We start from the raw sequence: 26,405 nt of genomic DNA on the forward strand, positions 1-26,405 counted from the left end.
TTTCACAGATGGCATATGATTTTTCTGTCCACTCTAGTCCATAATGAAAAAAATAATTTTGTATTAACTCCAAAGCACCACAAGTTTGTGCTTTCCAGCTTTTTTTTCTTTCTTTTTTAAATGAAACTCTGTAGGAGTTAAGCCAGCATTTTTATTTTATTTATTTTTTTTTTTAAATGAAACTCTGTAGGAGTTAAGCCAGCATTTTTATTTTTATTTATTTATTTTTGGCTGTGTTGGGTCTTCGTTTCTGTGCGAGGGCTTTCTCCAGTTGCGGCAAGCGGGGCCACTCTTCATCGCAGTGCGCGGGCCTTTCACCGTTGCGGCCTCTCTTGTTGTGGGGCACAGGCTCCAGTCGCGCAGGCTCAGTAGTTGTGGCTCACGGGCCTAGTTGCTCTGTGGCATGTGGGATCTTCCCAGACCAGGGCTCGAACCCGTGTCCCCTGCATTGGCAGGCAGATTCTCAACCACTGCGCCACCAGGGAAGCCCGTCTTTTTCTTTTTGTTTGAAGATTTTAAAAGGCAAGCCAGTAACCTTCAGTTTGTGTCTGAATAAAACATGATCAGTGTCATATCCTTGATCACACACAGTCCAATAGTTATAACAGCTCAAACTTATTGACTATATCAAGTAATTAGTTCCTATGACAAAGAACAAGCAGCTAAATTATAGAATGGGAAAAAAGAAAGACTAGAGAAGAATATCCAGTTTTAAAGCTGGCTTTTCCAATGGCCAGTTGTAAGACTGAGCCAGCCTTTGCAGAATTCACTTCCACTATTTTTTATCAGTAAAAAGACGAAATATTAGAATAATTACTTTTTAATATCTATTGGTCAAAGGCACAATTATTGGTACCAGGAGTATTTTAGCTCTTTACAAGAGTACTATGAAATTATAGGCATAACTTAACAGGTATGGTGACAGGCAATTAAGTAACCTCAAGGTCACGCAGCTTGTCTGTTGTAGAGGAAAGATTTGAACCCAAGTTCAGGTGTCTTCTAAGCCCCATTTTCTCCACTGTGCCCCTTTACACCTGACACTGATATGTAAATGTTCATGTTATGTACTTGGTCCTGGGTTGGGTGCTATGTCACTTTATAAAAATTCTCATAATTTATAGGTGTATTTAAGAATAAGCAGAGGAAATGGATCTCAGATTGGAACACAAAGGGCAGTGAGGGCTTTAAGTCTCTCTGAATTTTAAGCCTCCTAAATGTATACTTGTCTTATAATTAGCAGTGTTGCATATTATTATCTCTTCCATCTAATTGGGATATAGCTGCAGGGAGCCAGTCTTCCAGATAGGGAGACTGATAGAATAGCTCCAGGATTGCTAAAATCACTCTCTGTGACTTTGTCATCTTGCATCCCACGGAGAGAGCCTCATTGGGGGTATTTCTGCTGTATACTTACAGTGGTCTGTCAAGTTTTAATACCTCTTAATGGGTCTGAAATGTGATTGTTGGGAATAGAACTGAAAATAAGCAGCTAGAATGCATACGCACTATCACAGAGAAATCTGGAGCTCTATCTCCAAGCAAAGGCAACGGTGCCTAATCTTCTGCCTTTAAAAGACCTATCTCACTCCCGTGATACCATGGTCTATCTTGACCTCTAAAACTGTGGTCTTGTTACTTCCTTACTTTGCTAACCCCACCCCCAAATAGGTGGTCATGGCTGGGGCTCATCTATTTTACTCTGAAAAACTTACAGACTCTTTGCCTTGCCTAACCTGAGTGTTCTCTAGGATGAAAGGTGTCTGGATGCCTGAAGCCATTCTTAGACAAGCCAAGGAGTCCCTCTATAGGGGAAACCCACGGACCGTAGCTCTGCATGCAGAATCATTACTGCACCTTCCATCTTCAGCAATGCCAAACATATGCTGAAGATCTATCTTTAGGCTGCAGATCAAGATCGTAGTTTTTCTCCACTCTGTTATATTAGAAAATAACCTTGATCCCAAATCCATGTCAATCCATGCTGTATATTTAAAACAAACTTGGCACTTAAAAAATAAACTTGGATAAAAATTCCAGATGATGTGTGTTAAAAGAAGTAAAAAAACAGATGTCCAGCATAAAGAACTGCATGAAATTAACTGAGCATTGTATAGACAATCTAATTTCCTTCTGCTTTCAGAAATGTACGCTGACAAGTACCCAAAAGCAAATAAAGAGTTATCACAGAGTAAGGTGTTAATACCATAATTGTAAGTAGTTTCTTCTAAAGGAAAATATGAAATGTATGAATACAGGTAACCCATTTATGGCAGAGGGGAGACCTAAGTGTACTTCTCAAACTTGTTCAAGTCGCCTAATGACCTCAGCATAGCATCTGATACCTGACTTGGACCAGGTGAGATCTGTTGGAAAGCAGATGCTTTTGGAGTAAGACCAATTTTTGTTCCCATCCTTCTAGCTGTGTGACTTTGCAAAAATTATTTAATTTCTCTGGGCTTCAGTTTATCACATAGGAAATGAGACTGGGACTCTTGTTGAAGTGATAGATTTGAGGCGTGTGGGGAGAACAGGTGCTCTCAGGGGAAAGAAAGCAAAGAAAGCAGGATAAGGAAGGGAACAGAACTAAGCAAGAATAGGCTATATCGTCTCTATATCCTAGAACATTGTATTCACTCAGTTAATTTAGACCCTCCCTCCATAATGAGGAATACTTTTATAATGACAAAAGGTATTATACAATAAATTGCCTTAACCACAGAGACATATGTGATTAAAATTGATTAACAGACTGACCTGAGCAGCTATTAACGAGGTGGTTGTTAGTATCCCTTTGCTTCTTTCTTCATTTATTTTGTAATCTGCTCGTATCTTCAACTGACTAATACTAGGTAACAGCCACCAAAAGCTTAAGAATAAATTCAAAGTAGCAAATACTTAAAAGTGGAAACATTTTATTCAGTAACCTAATTTTTTGGTGCATATCCGGAAGGACCATCATCACCTTGAGGTTAGTGACACTGAACATCGTCCTCTGTGGTGTAGGTTGGCCCGCCCTTACAGATGTCAGCTCAGGAAGACCATTCCCTGCCAGCGGTTGTGCACATGACTTGAGAATTTAACTCATGTTAAAAAAAACAGTTCCCAGGTGGAAAGCAAACCAGTAATAGTAATATTCAAATAACATTCTATAAGCTCAAAGTGACTTCATATATTACTGTCTTTGTATTTACATGGCTACAGTACGTTGGAGTTTATAGGTATGTTCATATAAATTGCTCCGATATTTTATTTTATTATTTTTTTTAAACTTTGTATCTTTTTTTTAAAAAAGTATTTGTTTATTTATTTATTTATGGCTGTGTTGGGTCTTCGTTTCTGTGCGAGGGCTTTCTCTAGTTGTGGCAAGCGGGGGCCACTCTTCATCGCGGTGCGTGGGCCTCTCACTATCGCGGCCTCTCTTGGTGCGGAGCACAGGCTCCAGACGCGCAGGCTCAGTAATTGTGGCTCACGGGCCCAGCTGCTCCGCGGCATGTGGGATCTTCCCAGACCAGGGCTCGAACCCGTGTCCCCTGCATTGGCAGGCAGATTCTCAACCACTGCGCCACCAGGGAAGCCCCCGATATTTTATTTAATGAACTATTTAAACAGGTATGTTCTTCATTGCTCTATTCTTCTATTTCCTTTTCCAATTTCCCATTCAAACGTACTTTGCATTGTGTGCCTGGGTCGTATTCAAATTGTCCAGAGCTATCAAAACCATGATTTTCAGTTAATTCAGTGAGCATCTGTCAGGGTCACAGAAGAACCATTGTGAGGAGCCTATCACTGTAACAGTGTTGGTGGCTGGCTCCCTGGATCTGAAAGTATGGTCAGAACAGAGAAGCATCGTGTTTGACTCCATCTCTTTTTTATGAATGTATACATTGACAAATATGTAACGAGTTTTGAGGGTTTTTTTTTACTGCTTAAAATTTCCCACATCCCCTTTGTCAGTGGAGCCTCAGATTGAAGCCTGACTGCTGCTGAGTTCAATGGGAGTGTGATCTGGTCCAATATGCTTTAAACCTGTATGCAGATACCAGTATTGGCCTTTCTTTGGCGGGGGGTGGGGGGGGAGGGTGTGTTACAACTAGTGCGCCCTGCTATCTGTTTTCTTCTGGAAGTCTTACCATGCAATCCTTTTTCCTTCATTGCCAGAAATTATTGCTAATTTAACAGTAGGCCTAGTATCACTGTTGCTTATAATGAGTTCCCAATATTCCTAAAGGGAGGGGAGGAAAAGTTTCAGAGAGAATTGCTAGCAAACTTAACCTACTGTAATCTGGGTCTTTATTCAAGTGGAAACATTTTGGAGCTAGTGCTTTTCTCTCTTTTATAGCCTGAAGTGCAGATGAATAAGAGAATCAGTTTCTTTAATCTCATCAGTATTACCCATTAAACATATTGTCTATGTCAACTATTGAATTCAGGTTTCAAATAGATTCATAAACCCAAACAAGAGTTGTCTGGAGAGTGTCCAAGAAATTTCTCTCATTCTCAGATTGGAAGCATGAGGATGTGGATGGCAGCCGCCTTCACTCCTACTCTGAGGGCAGAAGGAGTGTAGGCTAGGGTGTAAGAGGTTGGGTGGGACCAGGCTAAATCATTATGGCCTTCGTAGCTGTGTGCATTTAATGTTAAAAAGCCCAATAGAATCCAAGTAGCATGCTTTATATACCCATTACAGGTTTGTTCCAGGGCCAGGTCTAGGAATTGATATGAAATAGTAGTTGTCAAAATAAATGATTAAAAGTATTAAGATTTAGCCAGCACCTACTCTATTTTAGTTATGTTGTAAGGTAGTTCATATACGGTATTTTTAAATTCATATACAACATGAGATTAGTCAAGGAGTCCTCATCATCTCAGTATTCTTCGCCTGAATCAGCATAATTGTGAGATCTATAGGAAGCAGAACCCCTTATACTATCAAAATATTCACTGTTGAGCTGACCACTTATAAAGCCGTCCCCCAGTCAACGAGTCTCCTGGATTAACGCACATGCCCTGTCATTGCATCAAGGTATTTGTTGGTCCATCTCTAGCTGCAAATGGAATGTGTACCCACAAAAAAGGGGCACAAAATGGAGCAATCTGTACACCAAAGATTAAGGGGAGCTCTTGAGAAAAAATTGATGAAAAGTGACTCAAATAACAAAGATTCTGTGATCAAACTGCGAAAGCCAGTCACAATAGAATAAAACTTTCATAGGGTCATCATAAAATTATATAAAAAATATCAATGGTTGATTTATTCTTTGTCCTAATAATAACTGCATAGTTGCAATTACCTGCATGGTAGTTGATATTAGATAAAATAAACCCACTTCCCATTTCATTATTTATTAAAAATAATTTAATTCCTATTTGAAATACATTCATTTTTTTTTTTTTTTTTTTTTTTTTATTTATTTATTTTTGGCTGTGCTGGGTCTTCGGTTCGTGCGAGGGCTTTCTCTAGTTGCGGCAAGTGGGGGCCACTCTTCATCGCGGTGCGGGGACCGCTCTTCATCGCGGTGCGCGGGCCTCTCACCATCGCGGCCCCTCCCGTTGCGGGGCACAGGCTCCAGACGCGCAGGCTCAGCAGCTGTGGCTCACGGGCCCAGCCGCTCCGCGGCATGTGGGATCCTCCCAGACCAGGGCTCGAACCCGTGTCTCCTGCATTAGCAGGCAGATTCTCAAACACTGCGCCACCAGGGAAGCCCTACATTCATTTTTAATGAATTTTTCCCCATTTTTTCCCCAGCATGAATTATCCTCAGATAATAAGGACTCTCCGTATACTTAATTTTATTTTACAGGAGAGGAAATTTATGCTCAGAGGAGTTAAAGTACTTTCATACAGTCACATCATTTACTAGCTGTTAATTTGAGAGAACTGTTTCCAACTAGAGAATTTTGATGCCAAGTCCAGGTTTCTTTGCACCATACATCAGCTATTTTAAAATGTTCTTTTTCTCATATTCTATATCAGATCATAATTTTAAATATTTTTCATTTGGCCACATCCTCCCCTGCTTTCTCTCTCTCATGAAAAATCACTATCACAAAACAATTCCTTAAGTCTCCTGCCGTTAGAGGTCCCTTTTATAATAGAATAATTACTGCCGAGAGATAGGTGCAAGGTTGAATATTACATCCAGTGTGATGTTTAGAATTCCAGGGACCACTGGAAATGGTGGGCCTCCTTGTCTATACCATCTGTATTCCATGTAGCTAGATTTTATATTTACAACTTCAGGAATTGTGGGGAAAGTGCCTAATTTAAGGGATACTTTCTCTGATTATTTAATTTATATAACCAAATACCCCTGACTTAGAAAAAGGAACTTATTAAAAGATATCAAGTACCCCAAAGAAACTTGAGGTGCAGTAGGTACCTTTTATACTGTCGTGCCTTGATTAGCAATATTTTTCTTATGAACTTTAATATTAGCCAATTAAACATGATAATATACTTCAAAATGTAGAATTATTATATGCTTCTTGGTAGTAGTTGGCATTGTTTGAAAATCGTATCTTGGTGTTTGGATAGCAAAAGCCAGAGAAATCATATGGCTGTGCTTTCAATGAGTGGTTGTAAGACTTCATTATTTCAAAAAGTAACAGCATCATTTTTTTTCCCATTGACTTCATTAGGTTCCCCCCACCTTGATGTCCAGCAGAAAATATTTCTCACTTTAATGGAAACAAATAAAATAGTCCTAAAGTAATGGCCATGATGCATGCCATCAATTCAAGAACAAGCTTGAAGTTATTTGGTTTTAATGAAATAGAAGCTCTTTAGCTGTGATAAAGGTGATACTACATTGTCATTATTCTTACAAAGATGGATAGAGAACAGACTGCAATGATAATGACATTTAGGGTAATAGATACTTAGTTCAAGAGGATAAACATAAAGATTATCATAAAACTGAAGAGTATTTAAGCAAGAATTAATGTGAAATCTTGAGCCAAATGTGTTCATCAAGCAAGGACAATGTTTCATATGAATAAGGTGATGTCCAACCTGTAAGATTTGATTTGAGTGATGCTGGGAAGGAACATCTGTCCAAAGCATTTGTTCTTCTCAGTGCCTACGGAGGCAGAATGGGTAGATTCTGTTATTCGCAAAGCCTATGTTATCTGTAATATGGAAAAATAATAGAATTTTCCTCCAGGGTTGTTATGATTATTCAGTGAGTCAGTATATTTAAAGTATTTAGAAAATTGCTTAGCACATGGTATCTGCCAAATAATTACGGTGATATATCATCACACATTTTCAGATACCAGATAATATCATATAGACAATTTATGAAAATATGAATTAAACAAATATTCAATTAGTGCTTAATATATATGGAGTACCATGTTAGGGACAGAATCTCAGGCCTCAAGGAATTTAGAATCCAATGATTAGAACTTCCTAGTTTTCCTCAGGGGTCTTCTCAGAGAGAATTAGTTTACCACCGAATCTATGATAATATTCTGGTGGCCACTAAGAGGTCTAGTGCACTGAAGGTGTGAGTTACCCTTACTTCTCCCTGAACTTGAGGGCATCTGGGAATTCTTAGCCAAAGTTTTCAAGTGAATCCTATGCAGAAGTGAAGTCATTACTCTCTTTCCATTTCTCTTAAGAGGTAAATGTAGAATCTTTGACATCGACTAAAAGACCCCACTTTTAATAGCTTTAACAGTATTCCCTCAACCTGTTCTCTTCGTAGCTCTTTCTGTCCTCCTTCAGATTTCTGCTTAAAGCTCAACTGCTCAACTGCTTCCTTCCCAGACTGGGCGGCATCCCCATAACATGCTCTCATAGAACCTTCTGTTTTTCCTTGAACATTTATCACAAATACAATGACATAATTAACTTTATAACACCAATGGAAGGGCATGGATTCACAGATAATTCACAGACAGCTAACAGTAATGAAACTATATGCACATCAAACCTCATCAGTGAAAAAGGAGTAAGGACAAGAGGGAGTAGGAGGGAGAGCAAGAGAGAGAAACAAAGACATTTAAATTCCATCCACTCTTCCACTTAATGGGCTTATGACCTGATGCCTAGAAGTGGGTATAAGATGACATGGGAGCCCTACTCTTTCTTGAGCTATTCTTATTAACCAATTTCCTTTCATTAGGAAATGGAGTACCAGCATTTGAACACATGCGTTTCAAACAACATGGCTTCTTCACACAAGTCAACAATTTTACCTTGTACTCAGTGAAAAAAGAAATTGGTCCTAAAATCTAGGAAAATTGGCCATGTTGAATTAATGGAGAGACACTATTGGAACCTCAGGGTGGCACCTCCCTAGGAGATTTTCTAGGGTAATTTGGATTATATGCAATTTTTACCTTACTTTCTGATTTAGAACCTAACAAAGAAGATACAACTCTATTTTTGTTTAATATTTGTAATCCTAGCATGGAATATAAGGTCTGTGAAGGTAGAAGGTACATCTGGCGTTTTCAACACTATATCCCTAGCACAAGGCAGGATGCTTGGATTATTTTAAAGCTTAATAAATAAATATTTGTTAACTGAATTAACATTCAGTCAGTGTTTATGGGGCTCAGTCTATTTGGCAGCAATACAGAGTTTGGACTTAAGCCGGCTAAAGTAGAAGACAGACAGAATTTCAGATCCTTAAGCGTTATGCAGACCTTAGATAACCTGGGTCTCCACAGAAACCTAAATTAAAATGGCAGAAAAACTGAAACCTGGACATGACAAAGTTCAGTGTGTTTTAATGAAGCCTTTTGTATGTAAGGCAACATTCTGTCCTTTAATTCCCTTTCCAAGCCAAACTCTAAGGGAAAAGCTGACATCTTCCTTATCATTTTAGGTCGAATGATCCGGACTCGATTTATCATTATGCCAACCCAAGGAGACGGACGGCCATGCCCCACAGAGCTTACCCAGCAGAAAACCTGCCCAGTGACCCCCTGCTACAGCTGGGTCCTCAGCAACTGGTCTGCCTGTAAATTGGAGGTAGGTCATGGAATGACAGAGAAATGCTTCTCAGTATGTCCAAAGCACTTGTCTAGTCAAACCTATGTGCTGATGGAACAAATTTCACAATGCCAGGGGCCTGGCACGGTGTATTTTTATGTAATGGAGAACATGGAAAAAAGAACCAAATGACTTAACCTCATACAGAGTGATATTGCTAGGAAAATAAATAGCCGTTCATTAGGCACTATTTATAATAAGCTGGGTCAGGGGACTTCCAATCTCTTTGGCATCCTCAGAAATTCTCTATCTTCTTGGCTTGTTGGAAATATCAAAGCATTATGCAATTAGGCAAAACCCTGATGCTATGGAAATGCACGGCTTGCTGTAGACTGTATTTCTTAAAAAAGCACTTTTAGGCTTAGACAAAATCTTGCATGTGGGCAGAAAACCAAAAGTGTATGAAAGTTATATTTTAGCATTATTACACGAACCAAGGTTACTACATTTTCCTCGATGATTGCTTTTTATTGACCTGAAATATAAATGCCTAGTAACATCATAATATATCACATACCCAGAACTTTTGCTGGGTCAGCAAAGATCCTCTATAGCATTTTCTCTCTGGCTTCTTGTATAAGAAAAAGCACGTTGATTTTCTCTATTTTCTTATTTTACTAGCTTATCCCTCAGTTCATATTCCAAAGCAGATTTTAATTAGGTAACAATAATTTTGATTATGCATTAAGAAATCTGCAGAGTATTCTCATGGAGATGTTTAGTGTTCCTGTCAGGATGACATTGTCATGCAGCATTATTATCTTGCAGAAGTTAAATGCCCATGTATTTTAATAAGTCCCAGAGGAACAAAAATGCGTGGTACATTTGTTCAGTCTCCTTTTTACAGAAAATAAGGTAACCATGCTAATTAATTAAATAGTAACCTAATAGCTTTAAATATGAATACTTTGTCTACTTAGTCTAAAACCCTCTTTCCCAAACCTTCAGCAATTTTTTAAGTGCTGCTTGGAATTACAATTAAGAAAATGGAAGGAAGATTTCTCCTGATAATTGTTGAGAAAGTAGAGAAAATAAATTCAAAGAATTCAGGAACCCATTGCAGGGGAAGGGAGAGAAAACACAGGAAGAAGAGGGGAAGGATGGGGGACAAACTCCACACTCCATGTCTTAGCAGCCATACAACTGCTACTCTACCTCACATGTTCTTTTGTACTTTCCTTTTTACCTTCTCAGGTATCAGGAGCCTTTTTTAAAAATAGACATGTCTGCCAATTTGTCCCATAGGAACATTAAGAGGAAATGTCAATTGTAATGTTTCATTTTGCTGTCACGTATTGAGCTTTAGCCAGAACCACAGGGGCCAGAGTGGTGGGTTGTGAACATTCTCTGTAGCAGTGCTGGTGGGGATAGAGAGGGGGCGTTGCGGTATCTATTGGAGATACCTGGGCATGGAGGCCCTGGAGACCACGAGAGCAGGTGTATCTAGAAACTTGAGAAATGTCTCAGATTTCTAGATGAGGTTATTCCCTCATTGACACTTCCAGTCGGGAGGCAACTGGAGTTGGACTCAATCCAGGCAAAGCTCTCAAAAAACAAGTCTGTAGTAATTATTCCTGTGTGGGCACCTTACCCAAAGGAGGCCAATCAGCATTCTTCCCCAAGAATTTGGAATGGAATTGAAGCTGTTCAAAGATACTATATTCAGGAACTCTTAGCTGCCACATTTTCCCACCTTGTAGGTAAAGTTAGTCAGTTACTTAGAAGCAAGAAGAACAAAGAAGGTGACACAAAAAAGCAGAGGCAAAAGAGAAAGTGAATCTTGATGATATTTGAGTTGAGTTTTTCCTGAGTTTGAACTGTACTCCCGCTCTTCAAAGTCTACTTGTGGATGCTTTGTGAGATAAATAACACAATATCTTTTCAGTGAGTTGCCTTTTCTTAAACATTTATGTAAGCTGAGTTTTGGGAATTACTGATGAAAATACACGTGGGCCTCCACACACAAAGGAAGCGTACTTCTCTCGCAGCTGTCCTGCTTCTCCTTGTTCTGTAATATCCTGACCTGCCAAATGCAGGTTGAAAGCTCATGCATTGGAGGTGGTAGAGATGTTGAAGCGGCTGATTGCCATCAAATGTACCAAACCCTAATAAGAGGAGCTCGCACAGGGCTCAGTGGATATGCCAATTCTGCCTCCATCTTATGTGGAAAGGGATTTGCAAATGGAAATGTTTATCCTCAGGCTTCACTTTTTTTCAGGGTTTCCTCTTTCCTGGTTCCCCAGCTGATAACACACATCCACACGTATGCTGCAAAACCTGTGTAGGAGCTCAGACTCTGGAGTCCAGCAGGCCTCATTTTGGTCAAGATTTTTTCCAGTTCCTCGCTCTGCAGTTTTTGTCAAGTTTTCAAACTCTCCAAACCTCTGTTTTCTTATGTATATCATGGGGGGGTAGCAAGAGTAGCTGTTTTGCTAGGGGGTTTTGGTAGGGATAGACAACTTCATATGTAGTGCTTAGCACAGTACCTGACATAAATTCAGAGCTCAATAAATTGAGGTTGTTGTTACAGGTGTGATTACAGCTCTGATTATGATTATTAGCACCATCCGCGGATTCACATCTGGTGGTGCCGATTCAGAGTATACAGAAAGTCCCTTAATGATCTGGACAGGAGAGAGTCAGTGACAGAATCCTTGCTGTTGACCATCTGGCTCTAAGAAACCTGGCTCTGTTTTCAAGCCCTAGTGTGTGAAGTCTCGTGAGTGAGACTGAATGAATGCTTGCTTTATGAATGAAGCTATCATGCTGATGCTGATTTCTCTTCATACAGTAGCTGTTGTTGTCAAGGTATGAGATTAAGGTTGATCATGGATACATACTAGGAGCATATTATTGTTTGTCTTGGTGTTTAAAGTGATCCCTGATGTGGACTTGTTTCCTGTCATTGCTGCACACTCCATCTCCTGGAATGTCAAACAAAGCTCTAATCAATTGCATCTCCTGTTACCTGAGGTTCCGGAGAGCAGTAACTTCAAATTTCAGACATGCTGCAGTATCTTCAGACGCCAAGTTCACAAACTCTGACACTCTATAGCGGAACATACACCTTAGACAATTCTTCCATGGATCCATCATCTGGAATAATAAGTGATAGAGAGAATCCTCCCCCAAACAGAAATTTAACTTCCACTAGGTATTTTCCACTTTAGGAAGTGAACATTTACCAGAACACTTGGTTTGAATGAATATACTGTGAATTCATGTTGAACTTCTACTTCTCCAAAAAAAGTACACTTAGGTTCAAAATTAGGGTGCATTTTTTAAACAATTTCACAATGACCATAGAGATGATTAGAGCCATTATGAGGTATTGATATATCCAGTGTGGGGCTTGCCATTGTTAGATAAACAAATCATAATTCTTGTTAAGACAGCTCTAGAAAAGGAGGTGATGGTTCCTATTTGTGTGTCTACTCAGTTTCATCAGGCCCTGCGTTGCTACAACTCAGGAGGAGGAGAGGAAAAGTCTCCTCCTAGTCTCCCCTTTTCCTTTATGCCAGTATGGCTTTGAATCCGAACTTGCTTCCATAAAGAATTTTTCTCAGCAGCCACTCTGTACCATCCTGCACATCTGGCAGTCCATCCACAACCTGCCCTTGACGCTCAGCGGCCGCTGCCGCAGTGCCTTGACCTGGCTGGTGCTCAGCGGGCCCATCAACCCCTGGGTCACCTGCTGCATGCCCAGAAGCACTGTCATGGCTGCTTTCGCTGCCCACCCTCTCCCTCTTCACTCCTGCTGCTGCCACGGCCACAGAAGCTCCCAGGCCTAGCAATGCAGTTTCTGGGTTCTGTTGGGGTGGGAAATAAGAAGGAGCTGAAACTCAGTTTCCCAGTACAGAGCCCAGTTGTCTGACTGTCACCTAATAATGGCTTGTAACACGGAGCATCCTTATCTGCAGCAACAGAGCCCGTGCAGAGGGTCATCCTCTCTCTCCTTCTCTCTCTCTCTCCATCCATACCAGTAGTAGTCATGAAAGCTCTAGCTCTTCCACTAATTTCCGGACTTAGTGGGAGCTGAGTAACATACCTTGGAAGTACAGAGGAGTTAATACTCCATGGGGTGAAGGTTGATCAATGAGGACTGAGTCCAAGGAGGAGCTGGCATGTAACGCCTCTCCCTTTTTCCTCCCTCCCCGCCTCATGGATGGTCCTACAGCCTGTCTAGAAGATGTGGTTGACCGAGAAACCAGCTGTGTTTGCTCGGAAGTTTAGGCCAGTTGACAACACACTACCTTATATTTGCTTTTCCTCCGCACCTGAGATGGCTCTTTTACCCTCACTCTTGCTATCCCGGGATTTCACCTCCTTAGTATAGAAGCTTTGTCTTAGGCTCTGTTTTCTAAGGCATTTATGCAAAAACAGAGCTACCCCTCTAGAGTTATCCAAATAGCCAGTGGACTTTTTTTGAAGTATGAGCACCTGACTAAAACTGAGGAGATAATACTCATTGCATGAGTATCTGCTAAAAATGTTACGGTAGGAAGTCTTTCATCAGGCAGATGGTTGTGCTAGATAACCACTAAGTGCCTTCCAATTCTAAGCTTCTGTTTCTGTGAGACACTGCACAATTTTTTTCTAATCGCCAAGAATAATATAAGTGGGACTTGTATGAAATATCCTCAAAGAATAGTATTCAGCACAGAAGGCATTCTGGGAAAACAACTTCTCGTGGGAATAGAGAAAAGCAGCGTTTTACTGGATACTCAAACCTAATCCATGTGAGAAAGTACTGAATTCCCTACAAAAGAAAAACAAGCAAAGCAAAAGAGAAATGTACGCTCTGCGGCTGTACATGCTCTCTTGGGGGAGTGATTATGGATTAGGCCATTTTATCACATACACCTAGACAAATTAGGTATTGTTTTTCTTTTTCAGTCAATCGTGGCTGAGTTCCAAAATGAATCGTCATATTCTGTGTGCATAAATTCCAAGGCATAGATTTGCATTTGTACTTTAGTTGCTCTATCAGCTCTAGGCGAATTGTTCAGGGATGCCTTATTGTCAACAATTGAAAGATAACTCTCAAGAGGAGGAAGCTGCTGAAATATGCAACTAGGGTTTTTTTGAGCAAGAGATGGCAGGAGCCAAAACTTTGCGATGATCATGATTTGGGTAATGCTGACAGCATCCTTTCCTCTGACAGGGTGGAGACTGTGGGGAAGGAGTCCAGATCCGCAGCCTCTCCTGTGTGGTCCACAATGGTTCAATGTCTCACTGGACTGTACCTGTAGACAATGCACTGTGTGGAGAGATGCCCTTTCAAGACAGCATCCTGAAGCAGCCATGTTCTGTGCCTTGCCCAGGTAGGCAATTTTAAATGATTGGGAATGCCTTCCATGGTGACCTTTTTATTTATTTCTTTTCTATTAATTTCCTGAGTTCTCTCTCATCCAAGTTGAAGTTTTTAACTAACTTTAACTCATTTGTCATTGTGGTTATCACTTTGGAATATACCTAACAGCTTCAACAGAGGCAAAGTAGGCCAGAGGGGAAAAAAAAGCACTGGACTTGGAAATTTAAGAGCTAAGTTAGAATCTTGTCAGTATCACTTCACTGGTGTTTTACCTGGGACATACAGTCTGGCCCCTTTGAGCAATGGTTGCTCCATCTAGAAAATGTGTTAATAATACCTGACCTGACAGCACCTAGCACATTGGCCAGCACTCAAAAAATATTGACGGAATCCATGAGTGGATGAACCCCTGGGTGATGACATGGTGGGGACAAGTAAGGCTATAAGTGCACAGAAACACTCTGTTAAACAGGCAAGTTCTATGTAATCGTGAAGGTCATTATTAGTTACAGAAGATTTACGAATTTATTTTAATCCTAATAACACAGCTTAGCTTTTATATGACATGAGTTTAAGGTGGCTTAATATATCCTTATATATCCTTATAACATGGCATGTAACATAGATGTGTGTAAAAACACATACCTACATATGGACATATATGTATACACATAAATGTGTGTATGTTTAGATTAAACTAAACATTCTTTAAGTTGAAAGATATTCCACTTCAGTAACTGACTTATTCCCTTTACATGATTTCTGTGAACATCTATTTTATGATGTTATGCTGCTCTTTAAAAACTGAGTTGATGTAATCTTTACACTTCCTTTTAAAAATTTTATTATCACTAGTAGTCACAGTGTTCTCTAGATAAAACTGCCATGATTGGAAGCAAAACAATGGCAGTCTAGTGTTTGGTGCTCTTTTGCTCAACTAGATTAAACCATAAATTACTTCCTCATTCTTAGTATTTTCTAATTAGAATATTTATCAGTGTAGAATGCATAGTTTCTGGAACCCACCCCATCACTGCACCACCACAGAAATCTCACTGTGAACCTGTGCATGTAAATGGTGTTAAGGGCCAGTTTTCACGTTCTTTCCTCTGCTCTGTGCTGCGCAATCCTCCAGGAGACTGCCATTTAACGGAATGGTCAGAGTGGAGCACGTGTGAACTGACCTGCATCGATGGAAGAAGCTTCGAGACTATGGGTCGCCAGTCTAGGTCAAGAACATTTATAATTCAGTCTTTTGAGAACCAAGACAGCTGCCCGCAGCAGGTTGTAGAAACACGCCCTTGTACAGGTACCAAGAGCAGTTTTCAACTCTCAGCCTTGATTGATCAATGCTTATTCTGCTTTGATGTGAGGTATAATAGATCCGCTGTTATCGTATTTACTTGCAGGAGGTAAATGTTATCACTACACGTGGAAAGCAAGTCTTTGGAACAATAATGAACGAACTGTATGGTGCCAACGTTCAGATGGCATTAACGTCACAGGTATTCCTGCCTAAGATCATGTGGGCACTTCAAAAAGATCTCTGAGTGTTGCTGGTGGTGAGAAGAATTAGCGTACAAATTATAAGCAAGGGAAGTCTGGGCAGTGGCCTTAGATGAGCTTCATGACAAGTTGCCATTAGACCTTTGCATCTTAGAAAGCAAACACTTCTATTTGAAGTCCCATGTATCAGACAACTTAAAGAAATAAGCTGAAACACAATAAAATTTCCTTAAATATCATGATCTGAGACAAAGACTGAAAGAGACAGATGTTAGTTTAAAACAATGGTCTCTAAAACTTTTAAAGATGTACCTTTTCAGTAAAAAGTATTTGAGAACAGATCTCAACATATTCTAAAATCCTTCACTACTGTGCTAATGTATCATGATATGAAACATGTACAGAAAGTGAAATTAAAAGGGTTGATAAGGATATAATAAAAATTAAAATATATTAATGATGTAAAAAAACATTTTGCTGTAAATTATAGATGCTTATGTTCATGTACTGAAAGCTTCATTTTTTAACAATGTGTTAGTCATGATTGTTATTTAATATCTGACTATAGATTGAGGGAAGGGGTCTTCATTTATGACAGTGACTGCAATTTGGTTCTACAAATGGTCTTCTCGATCATTTTAAAGGGTTTTTTTTTTGATGCCTTCTTATCAAAGAAAATTAGATTGTCATTCTTTTTACTTAGTACTGTGGCCGACTAAGAGCTCATCAGCTCATCAGAATAGGAGAATTTTGATTTTTCTCTTGGAATGGAAAGATTGTTAGCTTCACCTTTTTCTAGTTTACCTGTTTTTGCCTTAGTGGTTGTCCCTTTAATCCACAGTTTTTCCATACAATAATTTATTTTAAGCTGTTCGTCCATTTTGTAAGTTACTGTTAAAACTTAATATACTGTAAATCTACCAAACCAGGAACACAGAAAGCATCACACGCTGCAAATATGCTGAGAGTTAACGGACTGGTAAGGGTTCCACTATCAAATTCTCTGTATGGAGGACCTTGTGCCCAGTGTACATCATGGGGCCATCTGAAGAATGAGTTCAGGCTACCAGTGTCACCTGCTAAGTATTATTAGAGCTTAATTTCATTCTTAAAATTTTAAATGTTAGGTAAACTGTACAAATTCTAACATGTTCTTCCCGACTCCCAGGAGATCCTCTCCCCATGGGGTTCACACACTGCATGGTGGAGATCCCTGGTTTGAGTGCAAAACACCCCCTCCAAACTCTGTTGGCAGCAATGGGGCTGTGTTGGCAGGACTAACATCCACATGATCAATTTCACACCTACCTGCTCATTCCAGATCCTGGTGGTGTTTTGTTTTGTTTTGGTTTCTTTTTCCTGTGAGGAGTATTTGTTTTATTTTTTCAAGTAACAGTGAGAGTTTAGCTGTTTCATTCTTAGGGTAAATGTAGATCTATTCCCTACACAGCTTTAAGCCCAAAGCTTTTCCCTAGTTACAAAATCATAAACTATAATTGTTTGACAATTATAGTAATGCAGAGGCTAGAATCTATAAATGCAACCAGTAGTGTATAAATATAGTTTAAATATTGCCCTTGAGTAATATGCCAACTCCTTTGCTTAGTACCTTGAATCCAGGAAGGCATGACTAATATTAAGTGATTTTCAGATTATAGAGACATTATTCCATCCATTTACTCAAAAATATTTAATAAGGACCTGCAAGTACTATGTCAGATCTATGATTATCCCTCCTGGAGTGTATACATTTGCTGTTAAAAATAGGTGTGGGAGTATGTATGTGACTGTGTGTGTGTGTATTCTGGTTGAAATACATTTAAAATGTTACCAAAATGTTTGATATTGTGGTCCCATGAATTGATTAGTGGCATTCTTTTACCGTTTGGTTACTGGGAATTGGTCTAGTGCCTAGTTTGGGTACGCAGGAGATGGAAAAAAAATATGTACAAAGATCTTCACGCATATATGTTTTCTGCTCCTGAACTTCACTTGAGATTTCATCAATTATTTTACTGATCCTGACACTCACAGGCTTTGCCCTCAAGCATGGCCATATGATAGAATCACATTGCCAATGTGCAGGTATAAAATCTCTACTGTAAACAGCTTCTGTTAGCAGAGTTTCCCATCTCAAACAGCCCTTCCTGGAGTACTGTAGTCAATCATATAAAACTGGGCCACACGGTCAGCAAACAGATTTTTTAAAGATAATACCGTTACAAGGTAGCCAGTGCCAGAGAGGAAAAGAAATGAGTATTCATCATAGAAAAATCTGTAAATGATGGTGGGATTTCCTTTGTAGGAGGCTGTTCCCCTCAGGCACGCCCTGCTGCTATTCGGCAGTGTAACCCGGCCTGCAGAAAACCTTTCTCCTACTGTACACAGGTGAGTCCTGCAGAAAACCTTTCTCCTACTGTACACAGGTGAGTCATGTGCTGGAGGCTTGGACAAGTATTGTAATCGCTGTGTTATATGTATGCTGTCTGATGTTTTCCAGTCTCCTCCAGCCCAAGTAGCAATTCCATGGGCCCACGATACCACAGAGAGGCATTTGCAGGAGTAATCACAGCTATTAAGAATTTCTTTCCAGGGCATGTGTTCAAGAAAGCAGTCCTTTTTCCTGTAAATCCATCTATAGCCGACCCCGTCTTTCCGATATCTAATCTATGTTAGCTCTGTTTATCCTCTATTTATCAATGTGTTCTCAGTTGATTTATTTCCTCCATTCTTAGCCTTTCATATACCTAAACTATTTTGAAAGATATTAAAAAGGGCATGTTCATATTTGCTAAATATTAGCTATTAAAATTGGTTACACTATGATTACTGTACTGTGTATAAATTTTAGTTGATTTTAAATAAGTTGAATATGTGGTTATGGGTAATAATTATATGTGTGTGTGTATACATTTTTTTAAAGCAGAAATTTTTCTTCCCCTTTTTCTCCCTTAATTCCCATCAACCACTGCTCAGGAATTAATGCAAAATGCGCCACGTATTCTCAACAGTGGCACTCATTGTGTGCAGTGCGCACAGAAGAAAGGTGTGCCCTGTCTTTCAGAGAAACAAGTTTCTTCTTATAGTGTGTTCTTTCCAAAAATGATTTGGTTAAAAATGATTCAAATGCTCCATCCTGTTAATATGGCTCTTCTACTTCAAGTTACGTTAATTCTTTTTTTTTTCTTTTTTTTTTAGAAATTCACGTTCTTTTATTTATTTATTTATTTATTTATTTATTTATTTATTTATTTATTTATGAATGACTGTGTTGAGTCTTCGTTTCTGTGCGAGGGCTTTCTCTAGTTGCGGCAAGTGGGGACCACTCTTCATGGCGGTGCCCGGCCTCTCACCATCGCGGCCTCTCTTGTTGCGGAGCACAGGCTCCAGACACGCAGGCTCAGTAGCTGTGGCTCACGGGCCCAGTCTCTCCGCGGCACGTGGGATCTTCCCAGACCAGGGCTCGAACCCGTGTCCCCTGCATTGGCAGGCAGACTCTCAACCACTGCGCCACCAGGGAAGCCCTAGGTTAATTCTTTACCACAGAAAAGGGAGTGAGTGATTAAGCTTCCAGTTTGGAAAAAAAGAGATCATCAGCAACTTCATGGGCTAAGGCTGTTGTTAAATAGAAGTTGTGGCTTTCCACCAACTCTCTGGATACCCTCTTTACTAAAACATACATTACCATTTCCCTTGAACCTTTGGCATATGTGACTGGTTACAACTTTTCACTCAGACTAGAGATGCATCTTGAAAAGATGGCTTTCATAGCTGAGCATATACCAATTTTTCTTAAATTAGTTCTCCCCATTGAACACTGAATAATGTCTTCAATTAAAACCACTGGAAATACTGTAATAGTTGGCATTATTATATGAGTGCTACCTAAACTGTAGGCATTTATTAATTATATGCTTTTCTGACTTTTACTTTTTTAAAAAATTTATTTATTTATGTATGTATGGCTATGTTGGGTCTTCGTTGCTGCACGCGGGCTTTCTCTAGTTGCGGTGAGCGGGGGCTACTCTTCGTTGCGGTGCGTGGGCTTCTCATTACGGTGGCTTCTCTGGTTGCAGAGCACGGGCTCTAGGCGCGTGGGCTTCAGTAGTTGCAGTGCATGGGCTCAGTACTTGTGGCACACTGGCTTAGTTGCTCCGCGGCATGTGGGATCCTCCCAGACCCGGGCTCAAAACCCGTGTCCCCTGCATTGGCAGGCAGATTCTTAACCACTGCGCCACCAGGGAAATCTCTGACTTTTACTTTTTGTGGAAGATTGTGGTACCCTATTTTTAGTTTTAGTATCTGTTGCTCCTCAAAATCATGTGTTCAAGTCAATAGTTGATGACCTAAGTAAATCTGGCTGATGCATAAGGACTGATGTGAGTGGCTATGTAAGGCTGTTCAGAAAATTCCAGATATAGTTTTATATGAGGAGCCCTAATAGCAGTTATAGAGATTCATAATCTTATGCTTATTTTCTATTCTTTTCTATTGCTTTTATGTTTGCTGAAGGAAGGAAGAGCAGTTATTTTCAGTTTCACTTCCAGAGACAGACAGAAATCCTTGTCTGTTATACTTTATCATAATCAGTTTCTTGGAGAGGTTTATTGTACATGAAAATTACCAGGAATCCACAGACAAATATGAAGGTCATATTGTCATGATGCCAACTAGGAATGTGATGATGTGACGTGACACTCGGATTACTACAAGATATCAATACCTCTATCTATCTATCTATCTACCTATCTCTCCTCCCTCTCTTGGACATGTGCCTTTGGTGAAGTCTTTTTTTCTCCACAGTCTTGGGCTGTCTCCTCTGAGTGAAGAACTAAGCCTTTGAGTGGAGAGGCAGTTCAGACTAGTTAGTGATCAATGGTAGAAAGTGATAGAGGCAGAAATAGACCTCAAAGAGCACAAAACTCATAGAAGATATGTACATAATTCCTGTTGCTTTGCTTCTCAGTGTCAAGGGCAGGTTGGAGTGAGTGGGCAGGAATCTGAAACAGCTGGGGGAAGAGTTGAGGCTTATTTTTAATTAGATGCTTTAAACATCTCTATAAGAGAGCAAAGGTTGTAGTTAATGCCCACTGTTGACAAAGAATTGTGATTTCATATTTGGAAGGTATAAGAATTATAAACCACTAAAAAGAACTGATGATTTATTTAAGGGTTGACTTCGGAATTCAAAAAGATGAACTATTTATTGAATTTTCATCACTTTGTCAAGTCTGGTGCTGGAAAACCCTAAATTGCCATGACATACCATGCGAATATTAAGTGCCTCCAGCAGTTAAAGCGTTCTTTTTTCATCTACACAACTCACTGTGTAACCGTAAACATTTTTTTCTGCTATAGGGTGGAGTCTGCGGCTGTGAGAAGGGCTATACAGAGATCATGAGATCCAATGGTTTCCTGGATTACTGCATGAAAGTACCTGGCTCAGAAGACAAAAAAGCTGATGTGAAAAATCTTGCTGGGAAAAACAGACCTGTGAACTCAAAAATACATGATATTTTTAAAGGATGGTCTCTTCAACCCCTTGATCCAGGTACATGGCGGTTATGAGTCAGAAACGTAAATTCTCTCATGGGGGATTGGGGTTCATGTTGTGACCACTGCTCATGATGGAAAGAATGGAGGGAAGAAGGAAAAGAGGAGAGAAGGAAAAAGCAACATGGTCTAGTTCAAGGTTTCTCAGATTTGAGTGTTGTGTGGTGTAAAATGTTCTCATGGGGTGGTTGAAGATAAGTCTGTCAATCCCAGTTTAAGAGACACTGAGTTAAGGAACCAAAATATTAATCTCTAAAAATATTTGAATTGTAAATTATCTCTGCCAAAGACTTTATTTTTATAACTGTGAATTTGTGTATATAATTGAAATTAAAAGCAAAAATTGGAATAGATTCTCAGGAACATGCAGGTACCTGGGGAAATGTCCAGGGACCCTATCTGGTTTGAGAAACACCAGTGAAATAGTAAAGAGCATCAAATTCAGAGGCCAACAGACCTTACTGGCATCATAGCTCAGAAGGTACCGATTTTCTGACTGACTGTAATTTCTTCACCTCTCTGGAACTGTTTCCTCATCTACCAATCAATCTAGAGGCACCTGCCCTACATGATTGTCATGAGTATTAGCACATTGTCTGGCCTGCAGGACTCAAAAATTAGTGGGTATTAAGGACAAGAATGAACATTTTTTAGATGCTTTCTGTGTACCCTGTGGTCCCATGCTGGTTGTGGTGCATGACTCATCACGTTCTTGCACATAATGAGATGCCATTATTCCCATTTTAGTGATTAGGATGCTGAAATTGGCAAACTAATTTGACCAAGGACACACCAACAGTAAGTGACAGGAAGGTTTGAAAGGCAGGCCAATAAGGTCTTTACAAAGCACTGGTCTCTACTTCCCACTCTGTGAAGTGGGCAGAAAATGAAAGCAAAATTCTCTGTGCCTACTGTACGTACCTCTTCTAGAAAACAAAATGCTGTGAATGACTGAGGGAAGGGAGCATTGAGAGGGAAGAGACACACAAATCTCAGCCAAAATATACCTTGGGAACTTTCCTCCCAGACCCTAGGCGTTGGCCATACCAAAGTGCCTTGATGACATGCTTGAATGAAGCAAAACCAGAGCCCAGGCACAAAGGACCCTACATCTAGAGGAAGAAACAAGAAACAAGATGTACACTCCTTAACTAACTTTTAAGGATGACCACAATATCTTACTCAAGTTTTGATTCCCGTGTATGTCTGGGCATGCCATAGGTATTCAAAAATATCTTATTCATTTTGTGACGTTTAGTGACATTTAGCTAATTTATAGCAATAGACTTAAATTTGAGGGAAGAGTGATATGAAATGTAGCTAGGCTCACCCACTGCTCGTAGACCCTATTTCAGGAAGAGAATTAGGGTGAAGTTCCAGGGAAATGAGTTTTCAAATCCACACTTGAAGTCCTTAACCTTTGGAGGTCTAACTAAAGCATCAATAGCACATATGTGAGTATACGTGTATGTGCATATGTGTGTGTGTATATATATATACGGATACACACACAAAGACACATATACACACATATATGTATATTCATATATACACTGCTGCATACATAGGTATGTATATAAGTATATATGTAAAATATATATTTAGTCTGGGGAGAGTTAATAACTTTCATTAGGTTCTCATGATGAGATTGTAAACTTGAGCAGCCTCTCAGGAGGGCAATTGGGCAAAAATCTATCATACGTTTTGGCCTAAAATTTTCCTCCTAGGAATTCATCATACAAATATACACATGTATACTAAGAGAAGTATGTAAATGATATTCATTATATGACTGCTTATTACATAGCAAATGAGTGGAAATAACCTAAATGTCTATAAGTAGAATAACAGAAAAACAAAAATAGATACAACTGTGCAATATGTCTCATAGAGGTATTAAAAAGAATGAGATAGACCTGTCTTTATGAACTAGCATGGAAATATTTCCAATATATATTGTGACATAGAAGTACCAAAGTGAGTGATACGCACCATTTGTGTCTTTTTTAAAAAGTGCAGGTATTTTGTGTTTGTACTCATTTGCTTGCATGTGCAGAGAAAACTATGAGATGGTTTGCAAGCAAATTGGTTACCGTGGTAGTGGCTGGGTAGGGAGCTCAGAGAGGGTGGCAGGAAGACTGTCTTTTCACTACATTATCTTTTTTTAATAGTTTGAACGTTGATCCTATCCATTATGCTGTTATAAAAATCTGTATTGATTGATTCTTCTTAAGTAACATGGCTTAAAGGTCATGGACCACATACCTCTGTACTAGGGATTGAAAAACACTGTACCTTCCAATACTTCAGCTCTATGAGGTTTACGGGTAATAAGATGACAGATGCATTCTCACTCAGGAAAGATTTTTTTTCTTATTGCCAATGTAAAAAATTCAGAATAGGGGATTTCATCATCAGTGTTTCAAAGAGGTAAGAATCAAAGCTTTGTTAAAAGTTTTATAGAAATATATCATTACTAGATTGAAACCTCATTCTAAAACCTGATTGAGGCTTGAAAGTGTCTTGTAAGCAAAAATTGTAATAGGTAGTCATAATACAATTGAAAGTAATTGTGATTTTCTTCCAAACAAGTGTTGTTTACAATAGATTTTGATTGTTTTTCATCCCACGAAAGTCTTTAGCATAAGATGTTGATATGTTTTTTGGACCCACAGTTAATTGCATTCACGTAGTATAATGAACCTTTTGTGTGTATATCTTTCAGAAAGGAACATATTTCCTTTGAGATGCTAAGGCATTGCTACGATCAATGCAATTCTAAGTTTAGTTAACTGTGTGCTCATGTATACAGAGCAAAAACCATGAGATTTCCAGAAACAACTCAAATTTATACACACACACGCACACCATACATACAGTCAGGGTATACCTCACAGTAAAAATCACAAAATAGATCAGACTGTTTCGTTCTACTTTTTTAACTCCAGCAGATAACAAGTCCAAAATAATATATACTTGTACACATATGTATATGTTTTGTAATACTTTTGTATTAGAAGTATAAACAAATGAAAATAAGTTCAAAATATCCTGCCAGTTGTGAGATTTTACGAAGTACTGATTTCTGGTCTTTGTTTGGTATTGTGAAAAAATGATAGACTATCTTACATTTTATACTTTCACCTTTTTTTTGACATTTGATAGCTGTCATATGTGGGTATTTCCACCTATGCTTCTAACTTAACGCAAATCTCAGAATTCAACTGAGAAATAAATAATACACTAATTTAGATAAGAAATAAAGCTTTTGTTGCTAAGCTTGTTATTTTCTATTTTAAACAGATGGCCGAGTGAAAATCTGGGTTTACGGCGTTTCAGGTGGTGGTTTTCTTATCATGATTTTCCTAGTATTTACCTCCTACCTTGTTTGGTAAGTACTAACTAGTAAAAAGTTAATATTCCATATTTTCATGGGTGGCATGTTATACTAAAAGAAAACTTATGATAAGATCATTGGCCATTATAACAGGACCCTTGAACTCACAAATAATCATCAACAGTAGAATTGGTGAATAGTTGAAATGGGAAATCATTATCTTTATTGTCCTTGTTTGAAATAACATTCTTTTTTTTTTTTAAGAAATTCACGTTCTTTTATTTATTTATTTATTTATGACTGTGTTGAGTCTTCGTTTCTGTGCGAGGGCTTTCTCCAGTTGCGGCGAGTGGGGGCCACTCTTCATCGCGGTGCGCGGGCCTCTCACTGTCGCGGCCTCTCTTGTTGCGGAGCACAGGCTCCAGACGCGCAGGCTCAGTAGTTGTGGCTCACGGGCCCAGTCGCTCCATGGCATGTGGGATCTTCCCAGACCAGGGCTCGAACCCGTGTCCCCTGCATTGGCAGGCAGACTCTCAACCACTGCGCCACCAGGGAAGCCCCTGAAATCACATTCTTTTATTTGGTTTTCAAATACTATCAGAAGGTATAAGAGGCAAGTCACCAGTCAGGGCTTTCCCACTTTAGAATATTGATTTAGGTCAGTACTTTTTAGCTTTGATGGCACACTGGCATTTCCTGGCACCTCTTGGGGACTGATAGTTGAATCCTAGTCCCAGAGATTTTTTTTTTTTAATTTTGCTTATTGAAGTATAGTTGATTTACAGTGTTGTGTTAATTTTGCTTTACAGAAAAGTGATTCAGTTACACATACATATATTCTTTTTTATATTCTTCTCCATTATGGTTTATCACAGGATATTGAATATAGTTCTCTGTGCTATACAGTAGGACCTTGTTTATCCATTCTGTATATAAAAGCTCACATCTGCTCACCCCAACCCCCCTCCCCCTTGGCAACCACAAGGCTCTTCTATATGTCCATGAGTCTGTTTCTGTTTCATAGATAGGTTAATTTGCATCATACTTTAGATTCCACATATAAGAGATAGCATATGGTCTTTGTCTTTCTCTTTCTGACTTACTTCACTTAGTATGATAATCTCTAGGTCCATCTATGTTGCTGCAAATGGCATTATTTCATTCTCTTTTGTGACTGAGTAGTATTCCACTGTATATATATATGTACCACATCTTCTTTATCCATTCCTCTGTCGATGGACATTTAGGTTGTTTCCCTGTCTTGGCTACTATGAATAGTGCTGCTGTGAACATAGGGGTGCATGTATCTTTTTGAATTAGAATTTTGTCTGGATATATGCCCAGGAGTGGGATTGCTGTATCATATGGTAATTCTATTTTTAGTTTTCTGAGAAAGAGTTTTCCATACTGTTTTCCATAGTGGCTGCACCAACTTACATTCCCACCAACAGTGTAAGAGGGCTCCCTTTTCCCCACACTCTCTCCAACATTTGTTATTTGTAGAGTTTTTAATGATGGCAATCCTGACTGGTGTGAGGTGGTACCTCACTGTACTTTCAATTTGCATTTCTCCAATAATTAGCAATGTTGAGCATCTTTTCATGTGCCTATTGGCCATCTGTACATCTTCTTTAGAGAAATGTCTATTTAGGTCTTCTGCCCATTTTTTGATTGGGTTGTTTGTTTTTTTG

General features: G+C 39.3%; 1 protein-coding gene across 1 annotated transcript in view; it reads left to right on the forward strand.

Annotated features, from left to right (window-relative positions):
- The window catches only part of THSD7B (thrombospondin type 1 domain containing 7B), a 1,122,472-nt gene that overhangs the window by 1,087,683 nt on the left and 8,384 nt on the right, over positions 1-26,405 (forward strand). The window contains exons 23-29 of the mRNA XM_057551976.1: positions 8,838-8,983; positions 14,169-14,328; positions 15,454-15,627; positions 15,728-15,823; positions 18,130-18,212; positions 21,183-21,375; positions 24,681-24,768. Of these exons, the coding sequence (XP_057407959.1) occupies positions 8,838-8,983; positions 14,169-14,328; positions 15,454-15,627; positions 15,728-15,823; positions 18,130-18,212; positions 21,183-21,375; positions 24,681-24,768 (940 nt within the window). The remainder of the gene's footprint in view (positions 1-8,837; positions 8,984-14,168; positions 14,329-15,453; positions 15,628-15,727; positions 15,824-18,129; positions 18,213-21,182; positions 21,376-24,680; positions 24,769-26,405) is intronic.

The sequence above is a fragment of the Balaenoptera acutorostrata genome, chromosome 8, assembly GCF_949987535.1.
Source record: "Balaenoptera acutorostrata chromosome 8, mBalAcu1.1, whole genome shotgun sequence".
Taxonomy (NCBI): Eukaryota; Metazoa; Chordata; class Mammalia; order Artiodactyla; family Balaenopteridae; genus Balaenoptera; species Balaenoptera acutorostrata.